The 27,534-nt window shown below is 55.5% G+C and overlaps 1 protein-coding gene across 2 annotated transcripts in view; it reads left to right on the top strand.

The window, feature by feature from the left end:
* The window catches only part of SNX8 (sorting nexin 8), a 44,460-nt gene that overhangs the window by 10,742 nt on the left and 6,184 nt on the right, over positions 1–27,534 (top strand). For both annotated transcript variants that reach the window (XM_030849553.2, XM_060285822.2), the window contains exons 2-10: positions 12,298–12,488; positions 14,817–14,934; positions 16,485–16,606; positions 18,965–19,045; positions 19,946–20,106; positions 20,730–20,862; positions 24,374–24,442; positions 25,353–25,502; positions 25,775–25,924. In XM_030849553.2, the coding sequence (XP_030705413.1) occupies positions 12,298–12,488; positions 14,817–14,934; positions 16,485–16,606; positions 18,965–19,045; positions 19,946–20,106; positions 20,730–20,862; positions 24,374–24,442; positions 25,353–25,502; positions 25,775–25,924 (1,175 nt within the window). The remainder of the gene's footprint in view (positions 1–12,297; positions 12,489–14,816; positions 14,935–16,484; positions 16,607–18,964; positions 19,046–19,945; positions 20,107–20,729; positions 20,863–24,373; positions 24,443–25,352; positions 25,503–25,774; positions 25,925–27,534) is intronic.

Below are 27,534 nucleotides of genomic sequence, written 5' to 3'. Positions count from 1 at the left end.
GTGGTCCATTTGGAATGAGTTGTTGTGTATGGTGTGAGGAAGGGGTCTGGTGTCCTTCTGTGGCATTTGGAAACCCGGTTGTCCATCATAAAGAACTCTTGGGGTGCACGTGCTGTGTGCCACCCCTGTGCTAGGCAGTATTAGGGAATCAAAGCGCCCTGGAGGGGGTTATGGGGTGTGTGGGAGAAACCCGGGAACGCGATGGGTTAGGAAAGCTCAGCTATAGGGCGTCCAAGCCAGTCACGAGGGCAGGAAGGGGGCAGCGACTGCAGCTGGGGCTCGGGGGACACTTCACTGCTGAAGGGGTGTCTGAACTGAGCTTCGGAGGCCGGACGGGATTCAGTCTGGGAAGTCTCAGCTAATGAGTACCAGAGGGCTTGGAGGGACCTTAAGAGAGAGTTTATGTCTTGCTTCAAGGTAAAAACACTTAAACCTTCGCAGGAAGGTGAAGCACCTGCGTCTCTTGCTGTGTAGGCTGGTCGCCCTCACGGCACGTTACAGCTTTCTGTAATCAGGGGTTTTGCCTTCTATTCTTTGGGGGGATAAAAGGATATAGCTGTAACCTGGCAGAGAGGCCGTGGGGGGGGTGTGGGAGGATGTCACCGCCAGCTTGACGGTGTCACTGCTCCAGGGCTCCGCGTGGCCGTGCGTGTTAACAGCTGTCCTGTGTGAGCAGCTCTTCCTTCTTGCTGCAGCTCACCGAGGCGTGGTTCCTGTCACTGGTGAGGCCTGAGTGCGACTTGCGTGGGTGGGGCGGGCATGGGGCTGTCACCCTGCCTAGGAGAACACAGTAGGCCTTCTTGCTGCTGCGAATTGGAGTCCTTCTTTCCATCCACAAATGCTCCTTGAGCGCTCACTGTGTGCCGGGCCCTGTTGTTGATCGCTGGGATACTAACTGAACCATATAAACAGAAAGGCCTGCCCTCGAGGGGCTGATGTTCTCGTAGCGGGAGGTGGACGGTACTCGGCACACGCAGCGAGTCGTCGACGCACGGGGGCAGCTGGGGCGCAGGGCCGTTGTCCCTGAGGAAATGGCACTGAGAGTGAGTTTTGCACCAGGATTCGAAGGAGGTGGCCTGGTGGATTTCTGGGAGGAGAACCCTGGCAGAAGGGACGACAGGTGAAGGTGCCCGGGCCAGCAGCAGCGCGCTGCGTTCCCGGGGCGGCCGGGCAGCTGGTGTGGCTGGAGAGAGGGGAGCAGGCGGGTGGGGGGTTTGCTGGCCGAGAAATGTGAAGGGGCGTTTTGGGGGGGGCGGTGGTGGAGCTGGGGAAACCCCGCGTTCGGAGCTATTCTTAGCGGTTGCCATTCTGATCCTCAGTTAGGAAACTTTAGTTTTTTTTGTAATGCTGCCAGGAAACACGCACAGATCACTGAGGTGACTGCAGTAACTCCAAGGGGGTTTTCTGAAGAGAGTGCTGGTGAGGTAGTGTGGTTCACGTGGGGAGATAAAAGCCTTTTGGGAAGCGTCTGTGAGCAGGAAAAAAATGTGGAATTCTTTAGGAGTGGATTCTAAGGATAGAATAAAAAATAGGGCAAACATTTTGTGAACAGTGATATTCTTCATGCTGTTTTTAAGAGCAGAAGCAGTTAGGAGAACGGCTAAGTGATTTTAGTTCCGTATCTAAGTCATTATTCAGTCTTTACAGGTAATAGTCTTAATACCTTCGAAAATACGGAGCAGTGTTGTGAAAGGAGAGAACTCAAGGTAAAAATGGCAGATGAATTGCGACTGTATTCAAGAGTCAAGGGCCCAGCAGGGCGAGGAAAACCGGACGGAAAGAGTGAGTGTCGGCCAGCGCGGGAGGCGGCTGGAACCCCTGCTGCTGGGAGCGTAAACTGGCTCAGTTACTTGGAAAACTGGAATTATTTACTGAGCTGCACATACGAAACCCCAGGATCCAGTAATTTCACTCTCAGGAATGTACCGAACAGAAATGCGTACATGCGTCCACCGACGTGCCGCTGCTGGCGTGTTCGTAGCAGCAGCGTGTGAAGCTGCCCAGATGCCGCGTGGCCGCAGAATGAGTAAGCGGCCCCGGCTGATCACACCGCGGGATCCACAGCAAGAAAGTGGACCGTCTGTACCCCGTGAGCCACGCGGACGGGTTGTACACACCAGGAGTGGAGGAAGTCAGAAACAGAGGGACTCAGGGCTCGAGTCCACGTGTGTGGTGTCAGTAAAGAACCAGGCAGAGGCAACCTGTGGCTTTGGAAGTCTCTCCCCTGGGGAGAAGGGAGCGTGAGGGGTGCCCTCCTTTATCCAGGTGCTGTTACCCGGATGTGTAAATTCATTGAGCTGAACGGTTTTGAGATGTTCGCTTCTCTGTGAGCACGCTCTGTTTCAATATAAAAGGGTTTTAAAAGCCAGTGGGAAAAGAAAGGAATTGTATGTTTATTGTACATAATGGAACACAATGTTTGCATGGACTTCCTGGACACTTATGTAGAGAAAGTGCACAGACCTGCCTGGAAATCGTACCCATCAACTCTAGGGTAGTGGTTACTGTGGAAGAGGAAGAAGGGGGTCGGGAGGATGGTGTGCATGTGTAACATTTTGTTTATTAAAAATTCTTTTCAGCAAAAAATAGGGCACAGTGTCCTCTTTAGTGAAATCTTGGTGGATACATGGGTTCTGATATTTCCTGTATTTTCATGTATGTTTGAAGTATTTCACAACAAAAATACATGTATTTAAAAGGATAGGATTGAAGTGAAACAGTTTTCCTAGTGATTATCTGACTGGCTAGGAATTTAGGAGGTTTTTGCTTCTACAGAAAAGTTGAAGGAAACGTGGTCACGGAAGCTTGGAAACACGCTTGGTATTTGAAAATTGTGCCATATCACAACCCTGTACACGTGGAGGAGAGTGCACACAATGAACACGGATGTATATAGATTGCTGGGTTGGAGAGATTTTCTTTATTTCAAGATGTTTTTTTTAAATGGATTTTAAAAAATTAATTTATTTATGGCTGCGTTGGGTCTTCGTTGCTGCACGCAGGCTTCAATAGTTGTGGCTCGTGGGCTCAGTAGTTGTGGCTCACGGGCTCTAGAGCGCAGGCTTAGTAGTTGTGGCACATGGGCTTATTAGTTGCTCCGCGGCATGTGGAATCTTCCCGGACCAGGGCTTGAACCCGTGTCCCCTGCATTGGCAGGCGGATTCTTAAACACTGCGCCACCAGGGAAGTCCCCTTATTTCAAGATATTGTAACGTTACCTAAAGTAGGTTATTAAAAGAAAAGTAAACCTTAAAGTTGATGAAATTGAGGCCATGCACAGTTTGTTCAGTTGAGCTCCTGAGTTAGGGACAATCAAAAGCTGGTTGGTGACGGATCGCTTTTTAGGGCGAGCTGACCACAGGTGGGGCAGCTCTGCTTCCTGGCGTTGGGGGGCGTTCCTGACATTCCCTGGCCATGGAACTGCTGAATCCTCATTTCTGAGGCCATGGCCACGATAAGGATGAGGAAGCTTCTGCTTCCATTTCCTGAGAACAGTTTGTTAACTGCAGAATAACAGTGTAGCTTAGAGAAGTTTTCGAAGGTTGAAACAGTTTCATGAGCCTGAGAAGGAATATTCAGGTTGAAAATGGTGTCTGCTGACCCCGTTTCGTGTTATTTCGGTGAAAAGGTTGTCGTCTGGAATGTCGTTGGTTCCGCATTTGACGAGTGCAGAAGGTACGGTGGCAGCATCTGTGCACCTCTGCGTTGTTAGATGAGGGACACGGGTCTGGGTGAGGCCCTGAATTCCTCCCCGCTGGTCGCCCTGTGACACTGGTTCTCGCACTGTGGCCCCTGGATCAGCAGCAGCATCTGGGAGCTTGTTACAAATTCAGATTCTTAGGCCCCGCCCTAGACTCTGGGACTGGGGCCCAGCAATCTGTGTTTTTTTAAGTGTAAAATATACATAATGTAAAATTTTAACCGTTTTTAGGCGTACAGGTCTGTGGCATTAAGTACATTCATATTGTTGTGCCTCCTTTGATACTATCCATCTCTAGAACTTACTCATCTTGCAAGATGGAAACTCTGCCCCATTGAACACTCCCTCTCCATCCTCCTGTCCCGCAGCTCCAGGTCCCCACCATCTGCTTTTTCTATGAATTTGCTCTAGGGACCTCACGTGAGTGGAATCATACATTGTCTTTTATTTTATTTTTTTTTTGCGGTACACGGGCCTCTCACTGCTGTGGCCTCTCCCGTTGTGGAGCACGGGCTCCGGACGCGCAGGCCCAGCGGCCATGGCTCATGGGCCCAGCCGCTCCGCGGCACGTGGGATCTTCCCGGACCGGGGCACAAACCCGTGTCCCCTGCATCAGCAGGCGGACTCTCAACCACTGTGCCACCAGGGAAGCCCCATACATTGTCTTTTTGTGTCTGGCTTATTTCACTGGACATGATGTCCTCAAGGACCATCCACGATGTGGCATGTGTCAGTACTTCCTTCTTTTTTAAGGCTGAATAGTGTTCCATTGTGTGGATGGACCGCATTTTGTGGATGCATTCATCTGTCAGTGGACGCTTGGGTAGTTCCACCTTTTGACTACTGTGAATAATACTGCATTGAACATGACTGTGCAAATATGTCTTCTAGTTCCTGCTTTCAGTTCTTTTGGGTACAGACCCAGAAGTGGAATTGCTGTCTCCTATGGGGATTCTATATTTAATTTTTTGAGGAACTGCTGCACTGTTTTCCACGGTGGCTGCACCAACTTTTACGGTCCTACCAGCCACACAAAAGAATTCCAATCCCTCCACGCCCTTGCCAACACTTTTCTTTCTTTTTTTTTTTTTTGCGGTATGCGGGCCTCTCACTGCCGTGGCCTCTCCCACTGCGGAGCACAGGCTCTGGACGCGCAGGCTCAGCGGCCATGGCTCACGGGCCCAGCGGCTCCGCGGCATGTGGGATCTTCCTGAACCAGGGCACGAACCCGCGTCCCCTGCATCGGCAGGCGGACTCTCAACCACCGCGCCACCAGGGAAGCCCCCTCTTCTTCTTTTGGTAAGAGCTGTCTTAACCTCCAGCGTGCGGCGAGCCCGCAGGTGATCCTGAGGCGTGCTCAGTCTGGAGACTTCAGCTCCCGTGGCTGTGCTGTGTCTCGCTGGTCCCTGCCCTGCCCGCATGCTGGTGAACCAGCAGGCGAGGATGGCAGTGGTGGTGGAACCCTGAGCGCGGAGTCCATCGGAGGACATGTTCGTATGCACCTGCCACTAAACGAAGAAAATAGGGGCCTTCCGCACTGGCTGCCTTTGGGGCCACGGGACCTCTCATGGCTCGAAAGGCACTTCACACTGAGGGCTGCTCTGCCAGCAGGGAGGACCCCAGGGCCGCCTGGGCTGGGCGGGGTTGGGAGGTTCTCCTAGTGCTTAGAGCAGCACCCCACTTGGGCCGGCAGGGATCGTGTGGGGCAGCCGGGCTGGCCTTGGCCCCCGTGGGTGGCGCCCTGTGCTCCCTGTGCGGGGTCTCCCAGTCTGGACTTCCGTGTTGGTCAGCATTTGCTGAGGTTTGCTTAGATAAAGCAGGGCTGTGTGCGAGACAGAGTGGTTTATTCAGCAAATCCTGTTTGTTTCCCAAAGCTTTGTTTGGGGGTAAGGACCCCAGATGTCAGCTGCTAACAGAACACGTGGGGTTAGACGTCTTGGGATGCATCCCAGTGGCAGCATTACTGCCTAAAGTTTCTGACGGAAGTGTGTTGGGAAGGATAGTTGGTCTGTGTGTGTGTTTGAAGTTTCATTGCTTTGATTTGTGGATAACCGACTTGGAGAATCCCAGAATCTCAGAGCTGAATGGGTGTCAGATACTCTAGCTGGCTGTTTCCCTTTCCATGCTGTGTGACTTGGGGTCACACAGTGCGCTGGTGGCTGGCCTGGGAGTGATGCAGCTCCTTGTCACTGTCACCCTGGAGCCGGCGGAGCGAGATATCCAGAGAGGAGGGGAGTGTGAGGCTCGGCCACACTGACCGGGAGGCCCTGGCCCGTGGGCCAGCCCAGAGCCAAGGGCCCGACACCCGTTGTCGTGGGGGAGCACGTGCTACGTTTTACTCAGCAGACGTAGAGACTCTCTTGGGATTGGAACACATGAGGTCTGGGCTGGAGCCAAGGGTTGCCGAATGTGTCGGGGAGCTGGTTATCTGAGCTCTGCTGTCTCGTTCTGTGCCCACAGGGGCCATCCGTGTGGGCCGGCGTTAGCCCGATTCTCAGCCTGCGGGTCTGAGCGCTGCTTCCCGGCCCAGTGTCAGGACAGTGGGTGGCTTTTCAAGGCCAGGGCTTCCGACTCCAGGGGACCCCATGGTCGAGCAGTTTTGTACTGGAAAGTTTGGAGGGAACACCCTTGGAGAGGCCTGTTGGAAAGCTCAGAGGCTGTCACTCGCCAGCCACACTGCTGGGGACGTCGGAGGCGGGATTTCCGCCCATGTCCGTCTGAGGTCAGAGCTAGCCTTTGCCCACCACCGTTCATCAGGGGCCTGGCTGGCCTCTCGTCCGAGCTGTTTCATCTCTGAGGGGCTGGCTTGGGGGACGGTACCTCTTCCAGGCCCTGGTCTCATGGGGCTGCTTAAACTGGCATAGGAGGCTCCATTTGATAAGTCCTGCCGATGACCTTGACATGACACCCTTGGTAAACCAGAATCTCCTCCCTGCGTTCCTGCCCTTTCATCAGCCTGTGGTCCATCACATGACAGTGCGGCCTGTCTGAAATGGCCTTTTTCCCTTCTTTTTTGCTCTTCAATTTTTTTTTTCTTTGAAAATATGGGTGTCTTAGTTTAGTAAATTGATGTTTGGGATGGTGGCTTTCTCGTGATTGAAACTTCTGCAAAGGGGTTGTTCTCAAGGTGGTTGAGAGTAATGTCTTTGGTTTAAAATGTGTCTTTTGAGTTGTCTTTTAAACCCTCCGGCGATCAGAGTTCACATTTCTCAGAAGCATGTGATCATTGGGTAATCATTACTGAGCTTACATTCTGTCTTGGGACATTATTTTAATCATCAGGAAAATCATAAATTTTCTCTATTGAGCATGTATGAGTTTTTATCTTACATAAAAATGTTAATAGAGACTCCGGTGCTCTCCCAGTGATCTTTCCCCCATTAATTGAAGTCTTCCTCCGTTCTTTTGTTACAGCTTTCTTCTACATTAAATAAGTATTTTCTAGTGTTCCATTTACGTTCCCACATAGTTTTGGCTATTATACTTTTTGGGGGTTATTTTCTAGGTGATTGCCGTGGGAGTTACAGCTCCCATATTTATAACCGTCTAGCGAGTCATTTCTCTCCTGTTGCTTTCAGGGTTTTCTCATTGTACAGTTTGAACGGTTTCATTATGATGTGTCCAAGTGTGGATCTCTTCAGTTTATCCTAGTTGGGATCTTTTGAGTTCTTGGGTTATTTACATCACACTTGGCCATTACTTATTCAAGCGTGCTCTCTCAACCTTTCTCCTTTGGGGATTTTTGTGACGATTATGCTGGTCTGCTTGGCGTGTCCCACACGTCTCTGAGGAGCGGTTCGTTTTTCTGCAGCCTTTTTCCTTTCTGTCCATCAGACTGGAAAAAACAATCTCAATTGGCCCAACCTCAGGCTTGCTGGTTCTTCTTTCTGCTCACTCAGATCTGCTGTTGTGACTCTGGTGAATTTTTCAGCTATTGAACTTTTCAGCTCCAGAATTTTTATGTTTCTTTTTTTTTAATAATTTCTGTCTGTTTATTGATATTCCCTGTGAGTGAGGTGTTGTTCTCATACTTTCCCTTAGTTCTTTAGAGATGGTTCCCTTTAGTCCTTTGAACGTATTTCAAATAGCTGATTTAAGGTCCTTAATAGGTTCAGTACCTAGGCTTTTTCAAGGACAGTTTCTGTTGTGTGTGCCCCCCCCCCCACCCTTTGGTACTACCTTCTTGTTTCTTTGCATGTCTTAGAGACTTTTGTTGAAGACTGGACCATTTAAATAGTGTAGCTGGTACTTCCCTGGTCGCGCAGTGGTTGAGAATCCGCCTGCCAATGCAGGGGACACGGGTTCCAGCCCTGGTCCGGGAAGATCCCACGTGCAGCGAAGCAACTAAGCCCGTGTGCCACAACTACTGAGCCTGCGCTCTAGAGCCCGTGCGCCACAACTACTGAGTCCGTGTGCCACAACTACTGAAGCCCACGTGCCTAGAGCCCGTGCTCCACAATAAGAGAAGCCACCACAATGAGAAGCCTGCCCACTGCAGCAAAGTGTAGCCCTAGCTCGCTGCAACTAGAGAAAGCCCTCATGCAGCAACGAAGACCCAATGCAGCCCAAAAATAAATGTTAAAAAAAAAATAATGTAGCATCTCAGGAAATCAGTTTTCCCTCCAAGGTGTTGTTGCTCTCTGTTGTAGCTTGTTTGTTTAACAACCTTTCTGGACTAATTCTGTAAAGTTTATAGTGTGAGTTTCCTGGGGCTGCTGTAAGAAAGCACCACAGAGTGGGTGGCTTAAAACAACAGAAATGTCTTGTCCCACAGTTGTGGAGGCCAGAAGGTTGAAGTCAAGGTGCCAGCAGGGTCATGCTTCCTCTGGAGCCTGTCGGGGTGGATTCTTCCCGCCTCTTCTAGCTCCTGGCGGTGGCCAGCCATCCTGGGCGTTCCTGGGTCTGCAGGTGCAGCTCCTCAGCCTCTGCCGTCCTGTGGCCTCCTGTCTGTGTGTCCATGTGTCTGTGTCTTCATGTGGTCTCTTCCTCTTATAAACACTCCGGTCGTATTGGATGAAGGCCGCCCCACCCCACTCTGACCTCATTTTGACGTAACTAATTGTCGCATCAGTAGATGTGCCCTGGATTGCCACAGACCTTCAGCCACTTCCCAGTGTCTTGAAAAAGCTGATTTCTGACAATTTTGCTAGTGTCCTCGTTGCTTTTGTGGAGGAGAGGATTTCTGGCGGTCCTTACTCTGCCTTTCTTATTGATGTCGCCTACCTTTTATACTTAAAGAGCTTATAGAGATATCATTTACGTGCCAGGCGGTTTACTCATTTGAAGCATGCAATACGGTGGTCTCCAGTATATTTACAGTTGCACAACCATCGCCGTAGCCGATTTTAGAACATTTTATCGCGCCTCTTCACCAGTCACTCCCACCTCCCCCGTCCCCTCCGTGCCCTGCACGCCCCCACCCTCGCCCCAGCCGCATGCAAGCACTAAGCTACTGTCTGCTTCTGTAGGTTGGCCTCTACTGGGTGTTTCAGGTAGATGGAATCATCCCATATGTGGTCTTTTATGACTGGCGGCTTCTCACTTGCTATCATGTCTTCAGGGTTCATCCATGGTGTAGCATGAATGTGTCCATGCTGAGTAATATTCCATCGTGTGCATAGACCGCTTTTGTTTATCCATTCATCAGTTGATGGACATCTGGGTTTTTCCTCTTTGGCTCTTATGAATCATGCTGCCGTGGACGTTTGTTTACAGGTCTTTGTGTGGACACACACGTTCATTCCTCCTGAGTGTATACCTAGGAGTGGAGCTGCTGGGTCATAGAGTAACTCTATTTCCAACATTCTGAGGAACTGCTAGACCGTTTCTGAAGGCAGCTGCACCATTTGCACACCTGCCAGCATATGTGAGGGTTTTCCACATCCTCACCAGCGCACAATGTAGTCTTTTTTTGTTGTTTTTTTAATTGGAGTCAACATAGGGCATCATCTTAGTGTGGCTGTGATTTGCATTTCCATGACGGTTGGTGACGTCGAGCATTTTTTTCTGTACTTCCTGGCCATTTGTACATCTTTGGAGAAATGTCTATGTAAACCCTTTGCCCATTTTTAAATTGGATTATTTGTCTGTGTTTTCACTGAGTTGTAAGTTCTTTGTATATTCCAGATGTAAGTCCTTTATCAGATGTATGATTTGCACATATTTTCTCTGATAAAAATACTCCCCCCATTACCTTTTTAGCTTTATTGTTTCCTGTTTTTCCACATATTCTGTGCTCTAGTGAAGATTTCGCTTTTCCCCAGAGGTGCTGTATTTCCCTCCTGGAAATACAATAAATAACAGTAAATAGTCACTCAGCAAACATTCCTTGAGCCCCCGTCGTGTGCCAGGCTCCCCTCGCCGGGACATACCTGAGAACAGAGCTGAGCGGATCCCTGCCCTTCCGGAGTTTGCGCCCTGGGGCTGTGTCCTGAGTCTCAGGGCGCTCTTAGGGTTATCGTGGGCTGATTCCCACTCTCCCCAGAGTTTGGATATTTATAGATTGTGCCTGGCAATGGTGGACACAGCTGTTTTCTGTGTGGATGAATTAATGAGCTCAGGGACCCTGTCTTATTCATCACCGTGTTCCCTGGAGCTGGTACTTAAGAAACGCTTGTTGGCTCCTTGAGGATTTCCGTGGTCCCCGAGGAGACTGGGTAAACACAGCTTTAAGGCCCCTTTCCATGTAAAAATATTTTTACATGGAAAGGGGCTGGGCTCTTGGGATGACTTCGGAGAACAGGTACATTCTAGAGCTGTGGTCTCCACACATTCTTAGTCATTAAGGTATTGGGGACTGCCAGTTGGGGACACCCCCCATATACACACTTCATATACAGACACTTATGTACACACACTCATACATGTGTGCACACATGTACACATACACACTTAAACATAGACACACACCTCATATTCAAACTCACACACACGTACACACTCACGTATGTATGCACTCGTACACACACCCCCACATGCAACACCTGTACGCACACTTACACACATGTACACAATTTATACATATGCATAGTTTAGTAATTTGTATGCACGTACTACACTCTACTACTCTTATGTACATTATAATGTAAATTAAAAAGGAAGAGACAGAAAATACAAGTGCAATGAAAAAATTCAAAAAGATAAAGAAAATACAAGTAGAGCCGCTAATACCTTCTTCCTGCACTTGGTGGATCGTTGCGACCCTGGGACATATGCCCTCACTTGAGAGCAGCCTGCCTTAGAGCACACGGCATTTAGTGTTTTTATTTATTTATTTATTTATTTATTTTTGGCTGCGTGGGGTCTTCGTTGCTGTGTGTGGGCTTTCTCTAGTTGCGGCGAGCCGGGGCTACTCTTCGTTGTGGAGCGCAGGGCTCTAGGCATGTGGGCTTCAGTAGTTGTGGCACGTGGGCTCAGTAGTTGTAGCTCAGGGGCTCTAGAGCTCAGGCTAAGTAGTTGTGGTGCACGGGCTTAGTTGCTCCGTGGCATGTGGGATCTTCCAGACCAGGGCTCGAACCCGTGTCCCCTGCACTGGCAGGCGGATTCTGAACCACTGCGCCACCAGGGAAGCCCGACATTTAGTTTTTGTATGGAGTTTTGAGGCCCTTGGGGGTTCCCAGATACAAGCTAAGCCCTTGTTTATTTTCTTTCAATCTTTAAGGTCAGTTCAAGGCAGCTATATGTTAAATCCTAAAATGCTGAGTGATTTCACAGATGAAAAAATCTGGTCATTAATTCTGTATTAGAATGTAAACCAGAATCTTGCACTGAAGAATTACTTTAAGAAGTAAATCATGAAAAGTGATACAATGACGTTGTAGAAATTGAGAAGGTGGAGAACTGTGATCTGCCCTTTGTTCTGTGTTTATAGCGGTGTTACTTGGAATGAGACCTTTTTCCCCCAAGGGATACCTTAACCTTCTTTTTTTAACTGAAAAGAACCTATTTTTCTTTAAAGTTCTAAACTCTTCTCTGTACTAAAAACCAAACTGACCTTTTAACAGGGTTTCTGTGTTTGTTGGCAGGCTGTTAGATATAAAATCTCTGAGTTGTCTTTCCCTGTCCTGTGAACAATACGTGGGTGACTTCTTGTGTCTAAGGAGCTGAAGTTGTAGGGCTTAATGCTTTGATCTGTGGGAGCAGGAGCTCTAGCTCAAGCGAGCATGCAGGTTCTCACACATCAGAATGATTGTGGTGGCAGGAACGCAGTGTGCTCTGCCTCTGGAAATGCCGGCACGTGTAGAAGATCGGATGGCCCATTTCTCTGTTTTAACCGTTTTCTTGACTCTGGAGAAAAGGAGGACTCTATTTTTGCACATAACTTGTAAATATTTCACTTCTTTTTCTCTGCCCAAGTTGAAAACTAGACTTGCCCGGTCCTGGACATGTGGGCGTGTTTGCTGATTCATGGCGTGGTGGTTTATGAGAGAGGAGGACGTGGCCCTGAGTGGACCCCCAGCCTGAATGAATGAGCGTCACCGGGGCCAGGATGGGGTTTGGCTGGGTGACGTGGCCGGAGTCCATGTGCTGAGCCAGCAGGCGGCGTCTGCGGGGCGGCCTCCCTGTCTGAGCAGCTGCGCTCACCTTGTCTCCTGCAGACTCACCAGTGCCCCAGGTCAGCGAGCCGAAGGCCCCGGACTCCAGTCGGATGCAGATGCCGCCGGGGAACCCACTGCTGTTGTCGCTCACGCTGCAGGAGCTGCTGGCCAGGGACGCTGTGCAGGTGGAGCTCATCCCCGAGAAGAAGGGCCTCTTCCTCAAGCACGTGGAGTATGAGGTTTCCAGCCAGGTACCTGCGGCATGCAGTGGGGGGCGGAGGTGGTGGGAGGGGGAGGGCCGCCGGGAAGACCCACAGTGGCGGGCAGGTCCCCCAGCGTGCTTGCCTCTGCGGCCGCCCCCCAGCGGCCCTGCCCGCGCTTGCCGCCGGAGCTCTGGGATCCTGCCTCTCAAGACGCTCGGTCGGGCTCCGGAGCGCGAGCCCCGGACGGGCCAGCCTAGGGCGGTCTCGCAGTGCTGGGATGTCCGCGGGGGTGACAGTGTGGACCCCACAGAATGTGGGCTCCACACCCCGAGTCAAGTGTGTGTGGCTCATCCCCCAAATGGTGCTGCTGTCTCTGCTAGGGGCACCCCTGAAATCAGAGTTCATTGATGCCAGACGCCTGGCCCTGGGGCTGGCTGGGCGCGTAGAACCCTGTGGCATCTGCAGCGTTTATCTTTTTGTCCATTCGCCTGTTATCTCGGTTCAGTTAGGATACGTTTTGATGGGAGCTTTTATTCTTTATCCTGGGGATTAAGTCATCGGCGAGCTAAGAGCACCCGTGCGTGTGTGGCGGGGGGGCAGATTCGCAGGGTCAGTGCTGCCCCCGCCACGGAGAGCTGCCCGGGTCACAGGCTCAGGCAGCAGCGCTGCTGGGCTTGGGCTGGGAAAGCATCACGACCGTCATCGCAGGGAGAAAGGCGCGTGTTCGGAACCCGGGACGTTCCCCGTCGCGGACGCCGTTTGCCGTGTTCCGTGAGAATCGAGAATCACTGCATTTTTGTTTCGTTGTGTTTTAAAGCCAGGATGACAGAAATCTGGGAGTAAACTTCGCTCTGACGCTGGTCGGTGCCACTGCCAAGGGGGAGGGCAGAGGGCAGGGAGGGAAGGAGGCCCTCGCGTGTTCCGGGGACAGCATGGCCGTCTGGCATTGCCGCTGTCTGGCCTCCTCGGCCGCGGTGAGAAAAGAGGCTCCGGCGCCTCCTCTGGCGCCCCGTCGCCCACGGGCCGGGCGCCCCGCACGTGTGACAAGCTGCTCTTCTGTGAGAGTGGCCTTATCTTCAGTCTCATTAAACTGCCCGCTTCTGAAGTAAACTGATGAGCTCGTAACGAACATTTTTAGAAGGGGGCCGTTTTGCCCAGGTCACCTCCTGCAACGTGCGTGGAGGGGCCGGCCCGCTAAGGTTAGGACCGTGGGGGTGGCTCCTGGGCCGTGGGGCTCCTCGGGCTGTGCCCCCTGCTGGCATGCTTGCTGGAGTTGGTGCAGACGTGGCACGATGCCCGCCGGAGGTGGACACACGTGGCTTCATACTTGTCCTTCGTGTAGTGTATTTAGCTTTTCTGTTTTTTGGGAGGTGTTTTTAGGTTCACGGCAGTATTGAGCTGAAGGGACAGATTTCCCATCTTCCCCTCCTCCCACTGTCAACCCCCCCGCCAGATGGTGCATTTGTCATAGACACGTCCTTGTCACCCAGGGTCCAGAGTTGACATGAGGGGTCACGCTTGTTATTCTTGCACATCCTCTGGGTTTGGTCCCCTGTTGCAGAATCACGCAGTGTAGCTTCACTGCCCTAAGTGTCCCCTGTGCTCCGCCCCCTTCACCCCCCCCCCCAGACACCACTGATGTTTCACCGTCTCCGTAGCTTTGCCTTTTCCTGAGTGTTGTGTCATTGGAACCACACAGTATGTCACCATCTCAGGCTGGCTTTTTCCAGTCAGCGATGTTAATGAGTGACTAGTGTAACGTCGTTAATCTTAGAGGTCGCTGCTCGTGCTGGCTCTTGTGAGAGCTCTTATGTGCGACCCCTGTGAGGCTGCCCTCTGGACGGGGTGCTCATCCTGTGGGAGCTGCAGGTCTACCAAGGGCGGGCTCTCGGTGGACTCTGTCTGCACTTTCATCTGAGTTGCATGTCTGCCGTGTTTCAGTCTTCGTGTTCGGCGTTTGGTCTGCCTTTAGGCAGTTGGGTCTGTTTCAGGAGGCGCAGTGCTGCTTGTGTTAGCACGGTTTGAAAGTGTGTGTTGAGGACATACCCTCAAAGGTATTCCCATGTGATACCTAAGGGGAGGAGGGATGCTGCCAAACAGGTGAAAACTCCTGTAAGGAGACTCGTCTTGTTCAGAAGGTCCAGAATAATAGGCGCTTAATTAAATACACAGTTAGAGCTATGCAGTGTTTAAAAGTTGTATTTCCATCCATCAAGGACATGGAGGATTTCTCCTTCTGGTAAAGGCCTGGTGAGAGAAGGTGAGGAACTTAGTCCTGTTATTTCCACAGGTTCTATTTAGTGGTGCAAGGGGAAGGTAAGGGGAAGCCGTGAAGTGTGAGGGTTTCTACTGAGCTCCGAACCTCTTCTCTTGCAGCGCTTCAAGTCCTGCGTGTATCGACGGTACAATGACTTCGTGGTCTTCCACGAGATGCTGCTGCAGAAGTTCCCGTACCGCATGGTGCCGGCCCTCCCGCCCAAGAGGATGCTGGGAGGTAAAGCTGGGTTTGCTGGTGGCCAGGGGGCGTAGGGGGGTGGGGTCCCCCCGCCCTGTGCTGAGGTCCTGGCTCCGTGATGGACGCCACTCTCCACTCGTGGCCCGTCTTCCTCTGGCCCTCTGCCCAGCAGGGATGGGACGGTAGCAGGGCTGTGGTGCAGCCCCAGCCCCTGGGGGGTCTGGGCGCAGCTGTGGCTTAGAGCCCAGGTCTGGAACGGGACGGTGACATCACCTGGTGCCCTTAGCTACGTGAGCCTCCTGCTTGATAACTGACACGTGGGGAAGTGCCCCCTTCTGCAGGGGAGAAGGAGTGAACCCCAGTTCTCCTTCCCAGAGGGCAGAGGCCAGGCGTCCTGGGGCTCCTGAGGGGGGGACGCCGGCTCTGGGGGAGCAGTGGGTACCACCATAGTGTAACGTGTTCTGCGAGAGAACAGAAGTGAATGTCAGCCCAGTGATCTAACCTGCATCTCAAAGGAGATGAAAACGATAGCAGATGGCTGTCTCATCTTCATGCTTCACCGGCAATTACCTGGGGCTAGGTGAGGGATCACAGGTGTCCCCGGGCCCCTGCACTGGCCCGTCTCTCCCAGGGTTCCAGAGTGCGGGAGGCAGCTGAGGCCTCCTCTCAGGTCTCGTTGATCTTCACCCACAGCCCTTTGCTCAGATTCTAGATGAAACCCGATCCGAAGGCAAGTACCCAAGGCTGACCGTCGATTTTCTGCCGCTTTCCACCGTCCTGAAGTGCTTGCGCGCTCACTGGTCTCTGACTAGATCAGAGTCTGATAGTGTCGTTTTCTTTTTGCCCCACCTGAGCACGTGGAACAGACACTATCACGCGGAAGGGGAAGGATGCTGAGGGCAGGAGCTGGAAATACTTCGGGAGCAAGGTGGCTGCTTAGTGAAGTCCAGGCATCAAGGCTGATTGGGTGCGGGTAGCGTTTAGGACCTGGAAGCTGTCGTGCAATGTTTGGTCGTGTGACTCAGCCTTAAGGAAAATGTAGCCTTCAATGGACGGGGTCCTGGTGGCCTCGAGGGGGGAGATCCTCTTCCAGCTTTTTTTCAAAAATTTAAAAATAATACTTTGAATCCCATTTTTATTTGTGGTCAGATTTAAACACTCTCAGTGCATCATTGTACACTTGGACTTTTTTTGCCCTTGGAGTGAAAATACGTGACCCAAACGAAAGCAGTTCACAATTGGAGAGTGAGTAGTGAGTGATGTGAACAGGAAAACTGGGTCAAATTAATACATGAGTTCAGGCAAACCCGCTTGTTCATAGAGAGCAGCAGCAGAAAGGGATCACAGCGAGGGGTCCAACGCCATTGAGTAAAGCCAGCGGGCTGTGTGGTTTTCCTCAGCAGATCCCGGACCGGGCGTGTCCGTAGGCGGCAGGGCGCGGAGCTGGGGGTCTGGTGCGCCTTCTGCAGCCTGTGGTCCGTGTCCAGTGCCCCCGGCTGGCCCTGTGGCTCAGAGAGCTCTCCGCGTGGGAGGCGTTGGGCACTGAGAGCGAGGTCGCTCTGTGTGGTCACTCCGTGTTCTGCGTCCAGCCGACAGGGAGTTCATCGAGGCCCGGAGGAGAGCACTGAAGCGCTTCATCAACCTGGTGGCCCGGCACCCGCCCTTCTCCGAGGACGTTGTTCTCAAGCTCTTCCTGTCCTTCAGTGGCCCCGTGAGTACCTGCCGCACAGCTGTCCGCGTGCAGCGGCCTGAAGCTCCCCGGGTCTTATTTTCATTCTTACTTTTTTCGGCCGCGCCGCGCGGCTTGTGGGGTCCTAGTTCCCCAACCAGGGATCCAACCCAGGCCCACAGCAGTCCCACTTATTTTCATTCTTAAATTTGCTTTTGTTTCGTGCTCTCCCCTTAATCCCCTTGTTTGGGGGCCATGACAGAATCTAGTTCCATGGGACAAACACAGATATGACTTATATTCTCCCAAGGTAACAGGTTGAGCACGATTCTAAGAGGCATCCCGGTTCCGACGTCTCAGGGTTTTGTGTGGAAGGGGTGGCTTTGCAGCGCAGTCTCTGAGGGTTTGAAGCTGAACAGGAGCCTCTGTGGTTTGGAGGGTTGACAGGCAGGCTGGCGACTCCAGATGGGAATGTGCATTCACTTCAGAAAGAAGGCTGAGGGCTTCCCTGGCAGTCCAGCGGGTGAGGCTCCGCCCTTCCACCGCAGGAGAGCAGGTTCCGTCCCTGGTTGGGGAACCAGGATCCTGTATGCTGTGCGGTGCGGCCAAAATAAAAAAATAAAACAAAGGGAAGGCTGGGTTGAGCTCGGTGCCGCGGGGAGCGCCTGCTGAGTCTCCCCGGCCGAGCTGCAGGGTGGCCGTGTGTCCTGGGGAGTGAGCTCTGTGTGGGCCTTGGCTCCGGCGCGACGTTGGAGCAGCAGCGCCGTCCTCCAGGCTGCCGTCAGGCCGTCCTGGTCTGTCAGGACGCCGAGGCACAGCCCGACGACGCGCTGCCCGGACGGCCCCATGTGCCCAGGGCTGAGCTCTTCGGAGGCGGGGAGGCTTCCCCGAGGGACCCTCTCCTTGTTGGGGTGGGCGGAGGGGGCCCCAGCGGGGACGCCCCACGTGGCCTGCGGTGGGACAGACGCGCCCTCACCGGCCGTGGGAAGATGCGGGCGCAGAGACGCAGAGGTGGATTCCACACGAGCCTGGCCGCCTCCTTTACCTCTCTCTCCCTGGAGGCCAAAGGGGCCTTTGACCCCAGAGACACTGTGGCCTTTCACTCTGCGATGCCCGGGGGGCCTGTCGGTCTGCCCCTTTTATGGGACCCGGTCCAGACATCCAGGGAATGCATGCTGCGGCCTTCTGCCCTTGAGCTGGGAGGGCGGGTCTTTCGAACCCTGGGGCTGGACAGACTTCTGTAGACCTGGGATCTTTACCACAGCAGAGGGATGTGGTGGGACGAGGGAGCTACGCTCAGCTCCAGGCAGAGGGAGGGTGGTGGGAGGGCGAGCTGCTGCAGAAGCCGAGTGGCGTCAGGCTCCAGAGATGCCTGTCCCTGGGCCTCCCAGCACCATTTGCTTCTTGGTAAAATGAGGGAATTGGGACAGATGCTCTTCAAGGCATCTCTGAGATGTTACGATTCCTTTACCCACACACAGCTGCGCGTTAGGGTCTCTGCCTGTATCCTCCGTGGCTCTCTGTGGGGTTCGTCTTAAGGCTCAGCTTTGCCAGGGAGCCTCCCTTCAAGAGGGCAGAGCTCAGAGCCAGGGCTTGGGACACAAGTGCTGCCCTTTCTCTGCCATCAGCTCTCCCAGGGCTCTGGGGGCCCTGACCCCATGGGTCTGATCATAGGAAGGAAGGAGACTTCAGTCCCTGTCTCTGTGCCCCACGTGGGACCTTCCAGGATCTAGTGACTCCGACATCTGTCCCAAGTACTCATGTCCCTGGTCTGGAGGTGGAGTTTCCGTTTTTCTGGAGAGAGAGCTCCACTCCAGAGCTGGAGTTTGCAGTCCTGTCACGAGGTCGAGCTTTCCTGCCTCTGGAAGACCGACTACCCCAAAGGTTAAGGCCAATGGGAAACAAATGGAACAGGAGACAGGAAGAGATTATAGAATACTTACGTTAAAGCAAACACACGGAGGGCTTCCCTGGTGGCGCAGTGGTTACGAATCCGCCTGCCAATGCAGGGGACACGGGTTCCAGCCCTGGTCCGGGAAGATCCCACATGCCACGGAGCAGGTAAGCCCGAGTGCCACAACTGCTGAGCCTGCGCTCTAGAGCCCGTGAACCACAACTACTGAGACCACGAGCCATAACTACTGAAGCCCGTGCACCTAGAGCCCGTGCTCCGCAACAAGAGGAGCCACTGCAATGAGACGCCCGCGCACCGCAACGAAGAGTAACCCCTGCTCGCTGCAACTAGAGAAAGCCCGTGTGCAGCAATGAAGACCCAGTGCGTTCCCCCCCCCCAAAAAAAGGCCAACACGTGGAGACCCTGCTTTCTGGTGGCTCGGTTGGTCTCACGCTTCTGGTTCTGTGGCTGGTTGAGGGTCAAGTGTTTGTCTCTCGCTTTTGCAGGATGTGCAGAACAAGTTGAAGGAGTGCGCCCAGTGCGTGGGAGACGAGTTCATGAACTGTAAGCTGGCTGCTCGGGCCAAGGTACGTTTTGATTTTGATGATCCCTTCCCCCAGAGCAGTAATCACGTGAGCAGTTAGTGACGGTTGTTTTGCCTCTACTGTGCGCCAGACATCGTGCTAAGACGGGTCGCGTGGTTTTCTCCCTTGACCCTTGTTTCAGTTGATCTGAAACCCAGTGGGTGTCACGCCCATTTTACAGACGAGGAAACAGAGGGAGAGGCTGCCATCTGCAAGGTCCCAAACGCCTAGGCAGAGGGGCCCCGGTGTGACTGAGCGCTCTCCGACCACAGGGCCCGCCGGCCCCTCGTGCCGTGGCCTCAGGCATTTCGTGATCGGATGGGTGGGTGCTCGGTCATCAGCTTTTCGGATTTCAGGGGATTGATCGTTGCACGGGTTTATTTTTAAATTTAGTTCATCTGGTCTCTTTCTCAGAAGGAGGAAAGTAGCTATTTGGTGCCTTTTCTTGTTATTTCTTCTTAAACTGCTTCTCCATACAAAAATACAGACTCCTTTACCTTCCTTTTATTTCCGAAGCACTGTGTGGTTAACATTAGTTACTATTAATGGGTAGGTACTAGTGAAGCTGGTGAAGAGTTACCCTTCGGGAATAAATGAGGAAATGCAGAGGCCGGGCCCTCGTGCAGAGTCAGGACCGCACGTTCATCGTGTCGAGTTTGCAGATCGTCTTTTTTGTGGTGTGCGTGTAGTGTTGGTTTCTGTGTCTCTTTTGGACGAGAAGGGGGTCCAGGGCGGGCGCTGGAGAACGAAGTGGGCTCCTGGGCTGGGCGCTGCGTGACCTGGCCTGGCGGTCTGGGCTCGTTTACCTGCTCGGTGGACGGAGTTGCTTCCCCTCCTGCTGGTCGTCTTTTCTGGAAGGTTTTCACGTCTGGTGATGCAGTCTCCTCCCTCCTCCCCCGTCAGGACTTCCTCCCAGCCGACATCCAGACTCAGTTCGCCATCAGCCGGGAGCTGATTCGCAACATCTACAACAGCTTCCACAAGCTCCGCGACAGGGCCGAGCGGATGGTGTCGCGGACCATCGACAATGCTGCTGACCTCCTCATCTTCGGGAAGGAGCTGAGGCAGGTGACCCTGGTGGGCTCCGTGGGGCCAGTTGTGTGGGGCGGGGTCTCTAGCCTTTGGTGGCGGGCTTGGAGCAGAAAGTGTGTTTATCATAATGACTCTCGTTCTGACTCGTTCTTCCCCAAAGGGGAAGGAAAGGGCTGGGGAGACGAGATCGCATTTAGAAGAAAGAAGAGAGATGGAGAGAGTAGGCAGAGCACCGGGGTTCCCAGATGTAGGGGCTCCCCCCGTTGTCAGGATCAGACCTGAGAAAAGGTCCATCCGATCCGGGAAGGGCCGTGCTCGGCTGGTCACACTGCCTCCTCTGGAGGAGGGGCCGGGCCTGAGCCAGGATGCTGGCCTCTGCAGCTGCCCCCAGACCTGCGTGCCTCGACCCTGCTGTGCACGCGTTCCCTCGGGTCTCACCGACAGTCGGCTCCAGGTCCTGGTGGATCGAGATCCTGCCTTTCTGACCAACTCCCAGCGCTCCTGTGCTTCACGTAGCAGGGGTCTCGGTTGGGAGATGTGCAGGGCGGCCACCCTGGGGCGGTGTGCTGTTGGGCAGAGGGGGGCGTCGGGTGGGCTGCCCGCCCAGCTTCCAGGTCTGAGTGTCTCTTCCCCTGTGTGTGTCCTTTCTCCTCAGTGCTTTAGGGTCTGACACGACCCCGCTCCCCTCCTGGGCCACTCTGAACAGTAGCACGTGGGGGTCCCTCAAACAGGCGCTGAAAGGCCTGTCCGTTGAATTTGCACTGCTCGCTGACAAGGCTGCACAGCAGGTGAGCGGGTTTGTTCTCCGAGGTGCTTGTTTCGGAGAACACTCTGTGCCGCGGCGTGCGGGAGCGTCTCCTTCTCAGCTGGACGTCACGGTTGAGTCCTGAGCGAGTGGCGGCAGTTCTCGGGTCGGAAGGGCGCCTCCCCGTCTGCTCCGGGTGGGGCTCCCTGTGAGTCCCTTATGCTCTTGAGAGAGTTGCTGATGACGTGGACAGATTGGGTTCTGGTCTCTGAGATCTGCCCTTGCTGAGATGAGATGTGCTGTGTCCCTGGAGATGTAACCTTGCACTTCCCAGGGTGTTCCGGGTGGACCCAGGTTGCTCCCATGGTGCTGTCGTAGCCAAGCAGCATTTGGCCACTTGAAACCTCATCAGAACAGCCAAGCTCCCAGCACCCCCAGAGGCTCCCCCCATGTCTCGCCCTAGACACCCAGCTCACCTCAGGAAATGCTTCTGCTCTGTGGGCAGGTGGTATTTGTGGAAATCTGCAATCTTGTAGTTGTTGGGGTTAATTTGCAGATACAGTGTTTACCATCCGAGGGGAATGTTCATCGGGGAGCTTTTATGCTATAAAACCGTTACATAATTTGGAGGGTGAGAGTTTGCTTCCTGGTGCTTGGGGAAGTGGGCTTTAGGCGGCTGGCAGCTGGTTTTAAATGCATTGAAATGGAGGCCTTGCTACCCGGCTGGGGCTCACGGCTCCTTAGTAGCGAGTCATGGAACCACAGCAGCGGGGGGGTCTGGGGGGTTGTCAGGCTCCAGGCGGGACGCTCAGGTGCCAGGACAGCTCTAAGTGATGAAAAGGGAATCTGACCTCGTTCCTGGCGTGGAAAGTGCTGGGTGTTCTTCCCCTGTGGTCCCCGTGCCTGAGTGTGTCTTTCAGACACTGAGCGTCGCGCGGAATTGGCACCGGGGCCCAGTCCATCTCCAGGTGAGAGGAGCCCACGTTTCCATGGCGGGCGAGGTGGGGTTGGGGACCAAGAACGTGGTGTCAGAGGACTGGCTGGGTAGAGAGGCGGGCGAGCTCGGGCAGCCTGCTTTGTGCTGGCCTGTGTCTTGTGCTGGGACCTCGCTCGGGCTGCTTTGGTCCCTGGGTACTTTTCTCTGTGATTAGAAACAAGGGAGCTGGCCTAGATCATTAACAGCTTTTTGTTTAACCCTTGGCCCTGTACTCAGAGCTGAGTCGTAAAACATACACACGAAGCTGTTCTGTTGCTGGGACCCAGGCCCTGGGCCCACAGCTCCCTCCTGGACAGGTCACCTGGAGGGGGGGTGCAGAGCGGGGTGGGAACCCCAACTCGATCATTTCCAGCATCTTTTCTGATTCAGACTTGGATGCTGCTTCTGCCCTGACGAGGGGAGACGGGCGTCAGGCTTCTGACATGGTGCGGTTTGAAGTTCCTCCTGCCTCTGAGGTTCCTCACAAATGCTGCTTTGCAATGTCATGTCTGTGTGGTGCTGTTTCCTGAATATCCCTCATTGCTCTTGGTGGTTTCTATGTTGAAGTGAAATCAATACAGTTTTTTTTTTTTTTTGCGGTACGCGGGCCTCTCACTGCTGTGGCCTCTCCCGTTGCGGAGCACAGGCTCCAGACGTGCAGGCTCAGCAGCCATGGCTCACGGGCCCAGCCGCTCCGCGGCATGTGGGATCCTCCCGGACCGTGTCCCCTGCATCGGCGGGCGGACTCTCAACCACTGCGCCACCAGGGAAGCCCCCCATCAATACAGTTTTAACACGAAACTGGATCAAATGGCCTGTCAGGACTTTCATCCGTCAGAGCTAGGGTTCCACTTCACTCTTGCTGTGCAAGTGGAGATATCAGAAGGCTAGTTCTAATTCCGTTTTTAGGTATCACGGTTTTATTCTCCCCAGACCTGGTAGGAGACCTGATAACTGTCTTCCAGCCAGACAAGTGGGACTCAGAGTGGGGCTGTTTCTTCCTCGGTGCCGGGGCCTGTGCTTTCTGTAAAGGCACACGCGTCTTGCACAGCATCAGAGCAGAAATGGGAGCAAATGACACACGCAGGAGTCCCCCCTGCTACACACCCGGGGAGGAGCCTCTGCTCTCCTGTGCCCCTGCCCAGTCAGGAGGGGCAGGGCAATGACACACGCAGGAGCCCCCCTGCTACGCACCCGGGGAGGAGCCTCTGCTCTCCTGTCCCCCGCCCAGTCAGGGGGGCAGGGCGCCTGTGGGCATCTGGTATGTCCCTTGCTGAGTTGAAAAAACCTGCAACATGCCTGTTATCTTCCTGTCACCTTACTGGCTGGAACCTTGACTGTGGGTGCGGGATTGAATGGCTGGGAACCTCTGGGCTCAGCGGGCCCGAGGGCCCAGGGTCCCCTGAGCTGGTGCTGCAGCTTGGGTGGAAGCCCCCAGCTCCCGTCCAGCGCTTGTGTCCCCATCGGCCTTGGACTTCTCTTCATTTCTTCTGCCTGCACCCTCCTCATACCAAGTCTGATGTGTGGTTTATGGGGTGAACTTTTCATTCTCTGCCGTGGCTGGAGCTCTAGAGGTTTTAGAAGGGGCTTGGTTTCCCGGAGGAGCCAGTGCTGCACTTGGGAGAGGTGCTCAGTGCACCCGGAAAAGGGACTTGACGCGTATTGGTGGCTGAGGGATGTGAGGGTGCGAGAGCCCCCCAGCACACGTGGCTGGGACCACAGAGCTAGCATGGGGGGTTCCCTGGAAACCACCGTAGCCTGACCATTGCTGTGGCGACGGGGGGAGGGTGCGTGGTGGCCTGCAGGCCCGTGTTTGCTGTGCCTGGAGCAGGAGGTGGAGAGACCGCGCTTCTCCCTCATGCTGCCCTCCCTCGTCTCCAGCCACCAACTCTGAGCCCAGAGCAGCCCAGCCAGGGCTTTGGCACTGACTCCTCCTGCCCGGGAGCGGCTCCGAGCATCGGTGCCCGTTGGCCGTGTGGACGTGGCTCGTCCGTGCGAGCGGCGCTGGGCTACACTCCTCGTGGGTGCGGTGGGTGACTCCGGGAGCGGGGCTTCACCCCGTCGTTACCAGGACACCCAGTCGGCGAACAGCCCCCTCCCATGACGCCGTGGGGCCCCCCGCGTCAACCTGGGTGCAGAGGTGTGTGTGGGGTCCGCGCCCCCCCAAATCTTCAGACTCAGTCCCGTAGCTGCAGACCCTCCCCTCGGCCCCTCGCAGGCCGCGCTTCTCTCCCTTTCGTTGGAACCGCAGCGATTCCCCTTGTCCCCGGTGCATCCCTCCCACTTGCTCGCCCGTTTAAACCCAGCCCCGCTGTCTGCGGACGGCCAGGCTGCTGGGCGGGTAGGGAGGCGAGCGGATGCAAGGTGGGCACAGGGCACCCGGCCCTTGTTCTTGTCCACCTGCGGGTTCTGAGGCTTCTGCCTCACGTTGGCGGGCTGTCGTGTGGACGGGGCCCCCTGCACAGCTGGCCCGCGGTTCTGGGGGCCGAGCCAGCCCAGGCCCGTGGTGGGTGTGCACCCCTGGCTCTGGGTCCTGTGTGCTCGGTCGGTGTTGGCCCACCTGCCGTGTGTTTTCCAGGGCAAACAGGAGGAGAACGACGTGGTGGAGAAACTGAACCTCTTCCTGGATTTGCTCCAGTCCTATAAAGTGAGTCTCGGCTGCTGCTTGGTCAGGGACAGAGCTGTTGAGAAGGCTGCTGTGACCTTTCAAGGGTGTGACTCTGGGGGACATGGAAAAAGAGCCTGAAGCCAGGGCTGCGGGGTGCAGATGGGCCTCCTGCAAGCTCCCGGGGGAGGGGGGTGTGCGTCCTGCAGGGTGCTGTGGGCAGGCGTCTGGCTTCCCCGATGTGAGAGCGAGGGGCGCGTGCGCGTGAGTGTGAGTGTGACTGCCATCGCTCTTTATAAACACACGAGGGGCTGGCCCGCTGGGAGCCGCCTCTTCTAGGGTGTGGAGGTTCTGGGAAGTCAGGCCTCAGCTCGGGGCGGGCGGCTTTCCAGCCATCGGTGGCGGGATGGATCGTCTGTGAGCCCTGAGGATCCTTTGGGCTGAGCTCAGGGGGAGCTGGCCCAGCGCCGGTGGGGAAGTTTCTAGAAGGGGTTCCTCTACTGGGTGGGGCAGCAGCCAGTGAGTGGAGTTGCAGCCCTGTGACTCCGTGGCTAGTATTCCCACAGGAATCGTGATCGGGGCTACGTTAGGGCCCCGGGGAAACGCCAGCGCGTCGGCCTTTAGGAGACTGACCTTGCTGCTGGCGGCGCACGGGCTTCTGGAGGTCGGTCAGCACTGCGTGTGAGGTCCAGGGCTGTCCCCGCTCTGCGCTGGTCGTTTCCCCGTGGGTTTCTGGCGCTGCTGATTCGCACCGTGACCCCCTCACAGCTCGCCCTGGGTGGCCCAGCTGGACGCTCCCTTCCACGAACACCGAGAGTGGAGTGAGCGGGGGGCGTGTGAGCTGTTTCTAAGCAGGAAACACCGTCCTCGCCCCCAGGCGTGGAGGCCGCGTGCAGCGGGTGCCGTCTGTGTCTCCCGCCTCCTGGGCTGACGTGCCACGTCCTCCCGGCAGGACCTGTGTGAGCGGCACGAGAAGGGCGTGCTGCACAAGCACCAGCGGGCGCTGCACAAGTACAGCCTGATGAAGAGGCAGCTGATGAGCGCCGCCGTGCAGAACCGCGAGCCCGAGTCTGTGGAGCAGCTGGAGTCCCGCATCGTGGAGGTGGGCCGGGCGGCCTGGGCCCGCCTGCGGGGCGGTGGGCGGGCCTGAGGGTACCTTCCCACACCTGCCGCCGGGCCCCGGGCCGTCCCCCCCGGCTTCCTGAGCTGCTGGGACGCTGACGCCCGAGTACCGGCTGACGGAGCCGGTGTGACCGATGTGTTGCACGGAGTGGGGGGCCTGGCCCTGGGCTCAGGAGGGGCGGGGTGTGGGCCCTGGTGCTCCTGCTTCCCACCGTGTGCTGGGCCAGTCGCGAGGGGCTGTCTGCTCTGCAGCAGGAGAACGTGATCCAGACGATGGAGCTTCGCAACTACTTCTCCCTGTACTGCCTGCACCAGGAGACGCAGCTGGTCCACGTCTACCTGCCCCTTACCTCCCACATCCTCGGGGCCTTCGTCAGCTCCCAGATCCAAGGGCACAAGGAGGTGGGTCCCCCACACACACCTGGCCGTCCGGGCCAGCGCCCTTCGTCCTGCAGCAGCCCTTGAAGGTCCGGCAGCCCTGCGGCTGACCTTGAAGAGTTACTTAGGAAATGAGTGCAGTGGGTGAGCTAGGACTCGGAACCGTTCCCGTCCAAATCTGCTCGTCCCGTTGTAGCCGATGATACTCCTGACGTTGTCCTTGTGGCTCCCGGGGGGCGGGGTGGTGGGAGAGCAGAGCAGGACCGTAAAGGAAGCATTTCTTCGCTTCTGGAGGAGTTCCAGACAGAGGTCAGAGGCAAAGCACATGGAACCCCCAGGAGTGAGAGCAGACAGCGGGTGTCGGTGCGAGGAGGTGCAGGGGGACCGCAGATGGGGATACTTCTGTGCAAACCCTGCTGAGCCCTTGAGAGGCGACGTGACGGGCCGGGGGCCCTGCGGACTGCGCGGACGGCCGGGCTCAGCCACGGCTCTGGCTTGGGTGTGGCTGTTCGCCCACTGCCCCCAGGTGCAGCCTGGGGTGTGTGTGCGGCCAGGGCTGAAGGGACACTTGCAAGGTCCCTGCCCGGTTCTGCGTTCGCTGGCCTCATGGTAGCCGACGCCCTCCTTCTCCCTGACGCCCTCCACCCTGGGCTCCTTCTCGGCTCTGGGGGCGCCGGCACCTCCTGTGAGGGACACACCTGCCGGGCGCCGCGTCTAGCTCTTTGATACGCAGGCGGGGGGCGGGGAGGTAGCGTAGGCTCAGACTCTCTGAACCTCACATCCTAGCTGTCTCAGCTTCCAGCTGTGCACCAGTTCTGAGCTCTGAACGGCCTTGGTTGGGTTGTTTAAGCTCTGCGCCAGTTTCCCCACCTGGCAAGTGGCGTAGAACATGACCCTTGCAGCCTTCCGAGACCGGCTCGGGGATTTGGTGGAAGTGGGCTGCTTGGTCGTCGTTCCGTGCCAGGTCCTGTGGCCTTGCTGGGCACACACCTGCCCCGCAGCCGTCCCTGACACCAAAGGAGTGGGAGATCCCAACAGGTCGGCCAGCTGGAGGGGACGGGTCCCACGCGGGGCCCCGGGGGTGGGCTGGGGTGCAGTCTGGGAAGCTGGCGACCCTGCCCGGAGGGCCAGGCAGGCTTTTGTGAGCAGCACGTGGAGGGAGCTCAGACCTGTAGTTCGGAACGGTGCCGGGCGGTGGCTGGGTGTGCGGATTCAGGGGTAGAAGACATGAGATGGTGCGTCCAGGCGGGAGGTGGCCGGGCCAGAGCGGTCTGGAGGGTCTGGTCAGCGTGTGGTTAGTGTACAGGTCCCTCTCAGACTTGCTTTCAGAACCGCTGGGCCTGGGACTCAAGGGTCTGTGCTTTCAGTGGGACGCCAGGGGAGTCGGGCATGAGTGAGAAATGTTGCCCGCCTGAGACAGAAGTTTCTTTACTTTCTCTTAGTGCCTCAGTGACTTTTCACAGCAGCCCGAGGCCAAAGTACCGTTTTAATGGTTCTGTTTCTTACGTTCTTAGCTCCAGACAGCGTCAGAGCAGTGGTCCATGTAGCCTGTGACAAATGCTGAGTTTCCCTTGAGCGTTTCTCATAGTTCGTGGTGCCCCTGGAGTTCGCTGGGGTGCCCAGGGTGCCCTCGG

This window comes from Globicephala melas, chromosome 15, assembly GCF_963455315.2.
Source record: "Globicephala melas chromosome 15, mGloMel1.2, whole genome shotgun sequence".
Lineage (NCBI taxonomy): Eukaryota > Metazoa > Chordata > Mammalia > Artiodactyla > Delphinidae > Globicephala > Globicephala melas.
This window is presented reverse-complemented; position numbering and strand designations above follow the sequence as displayed.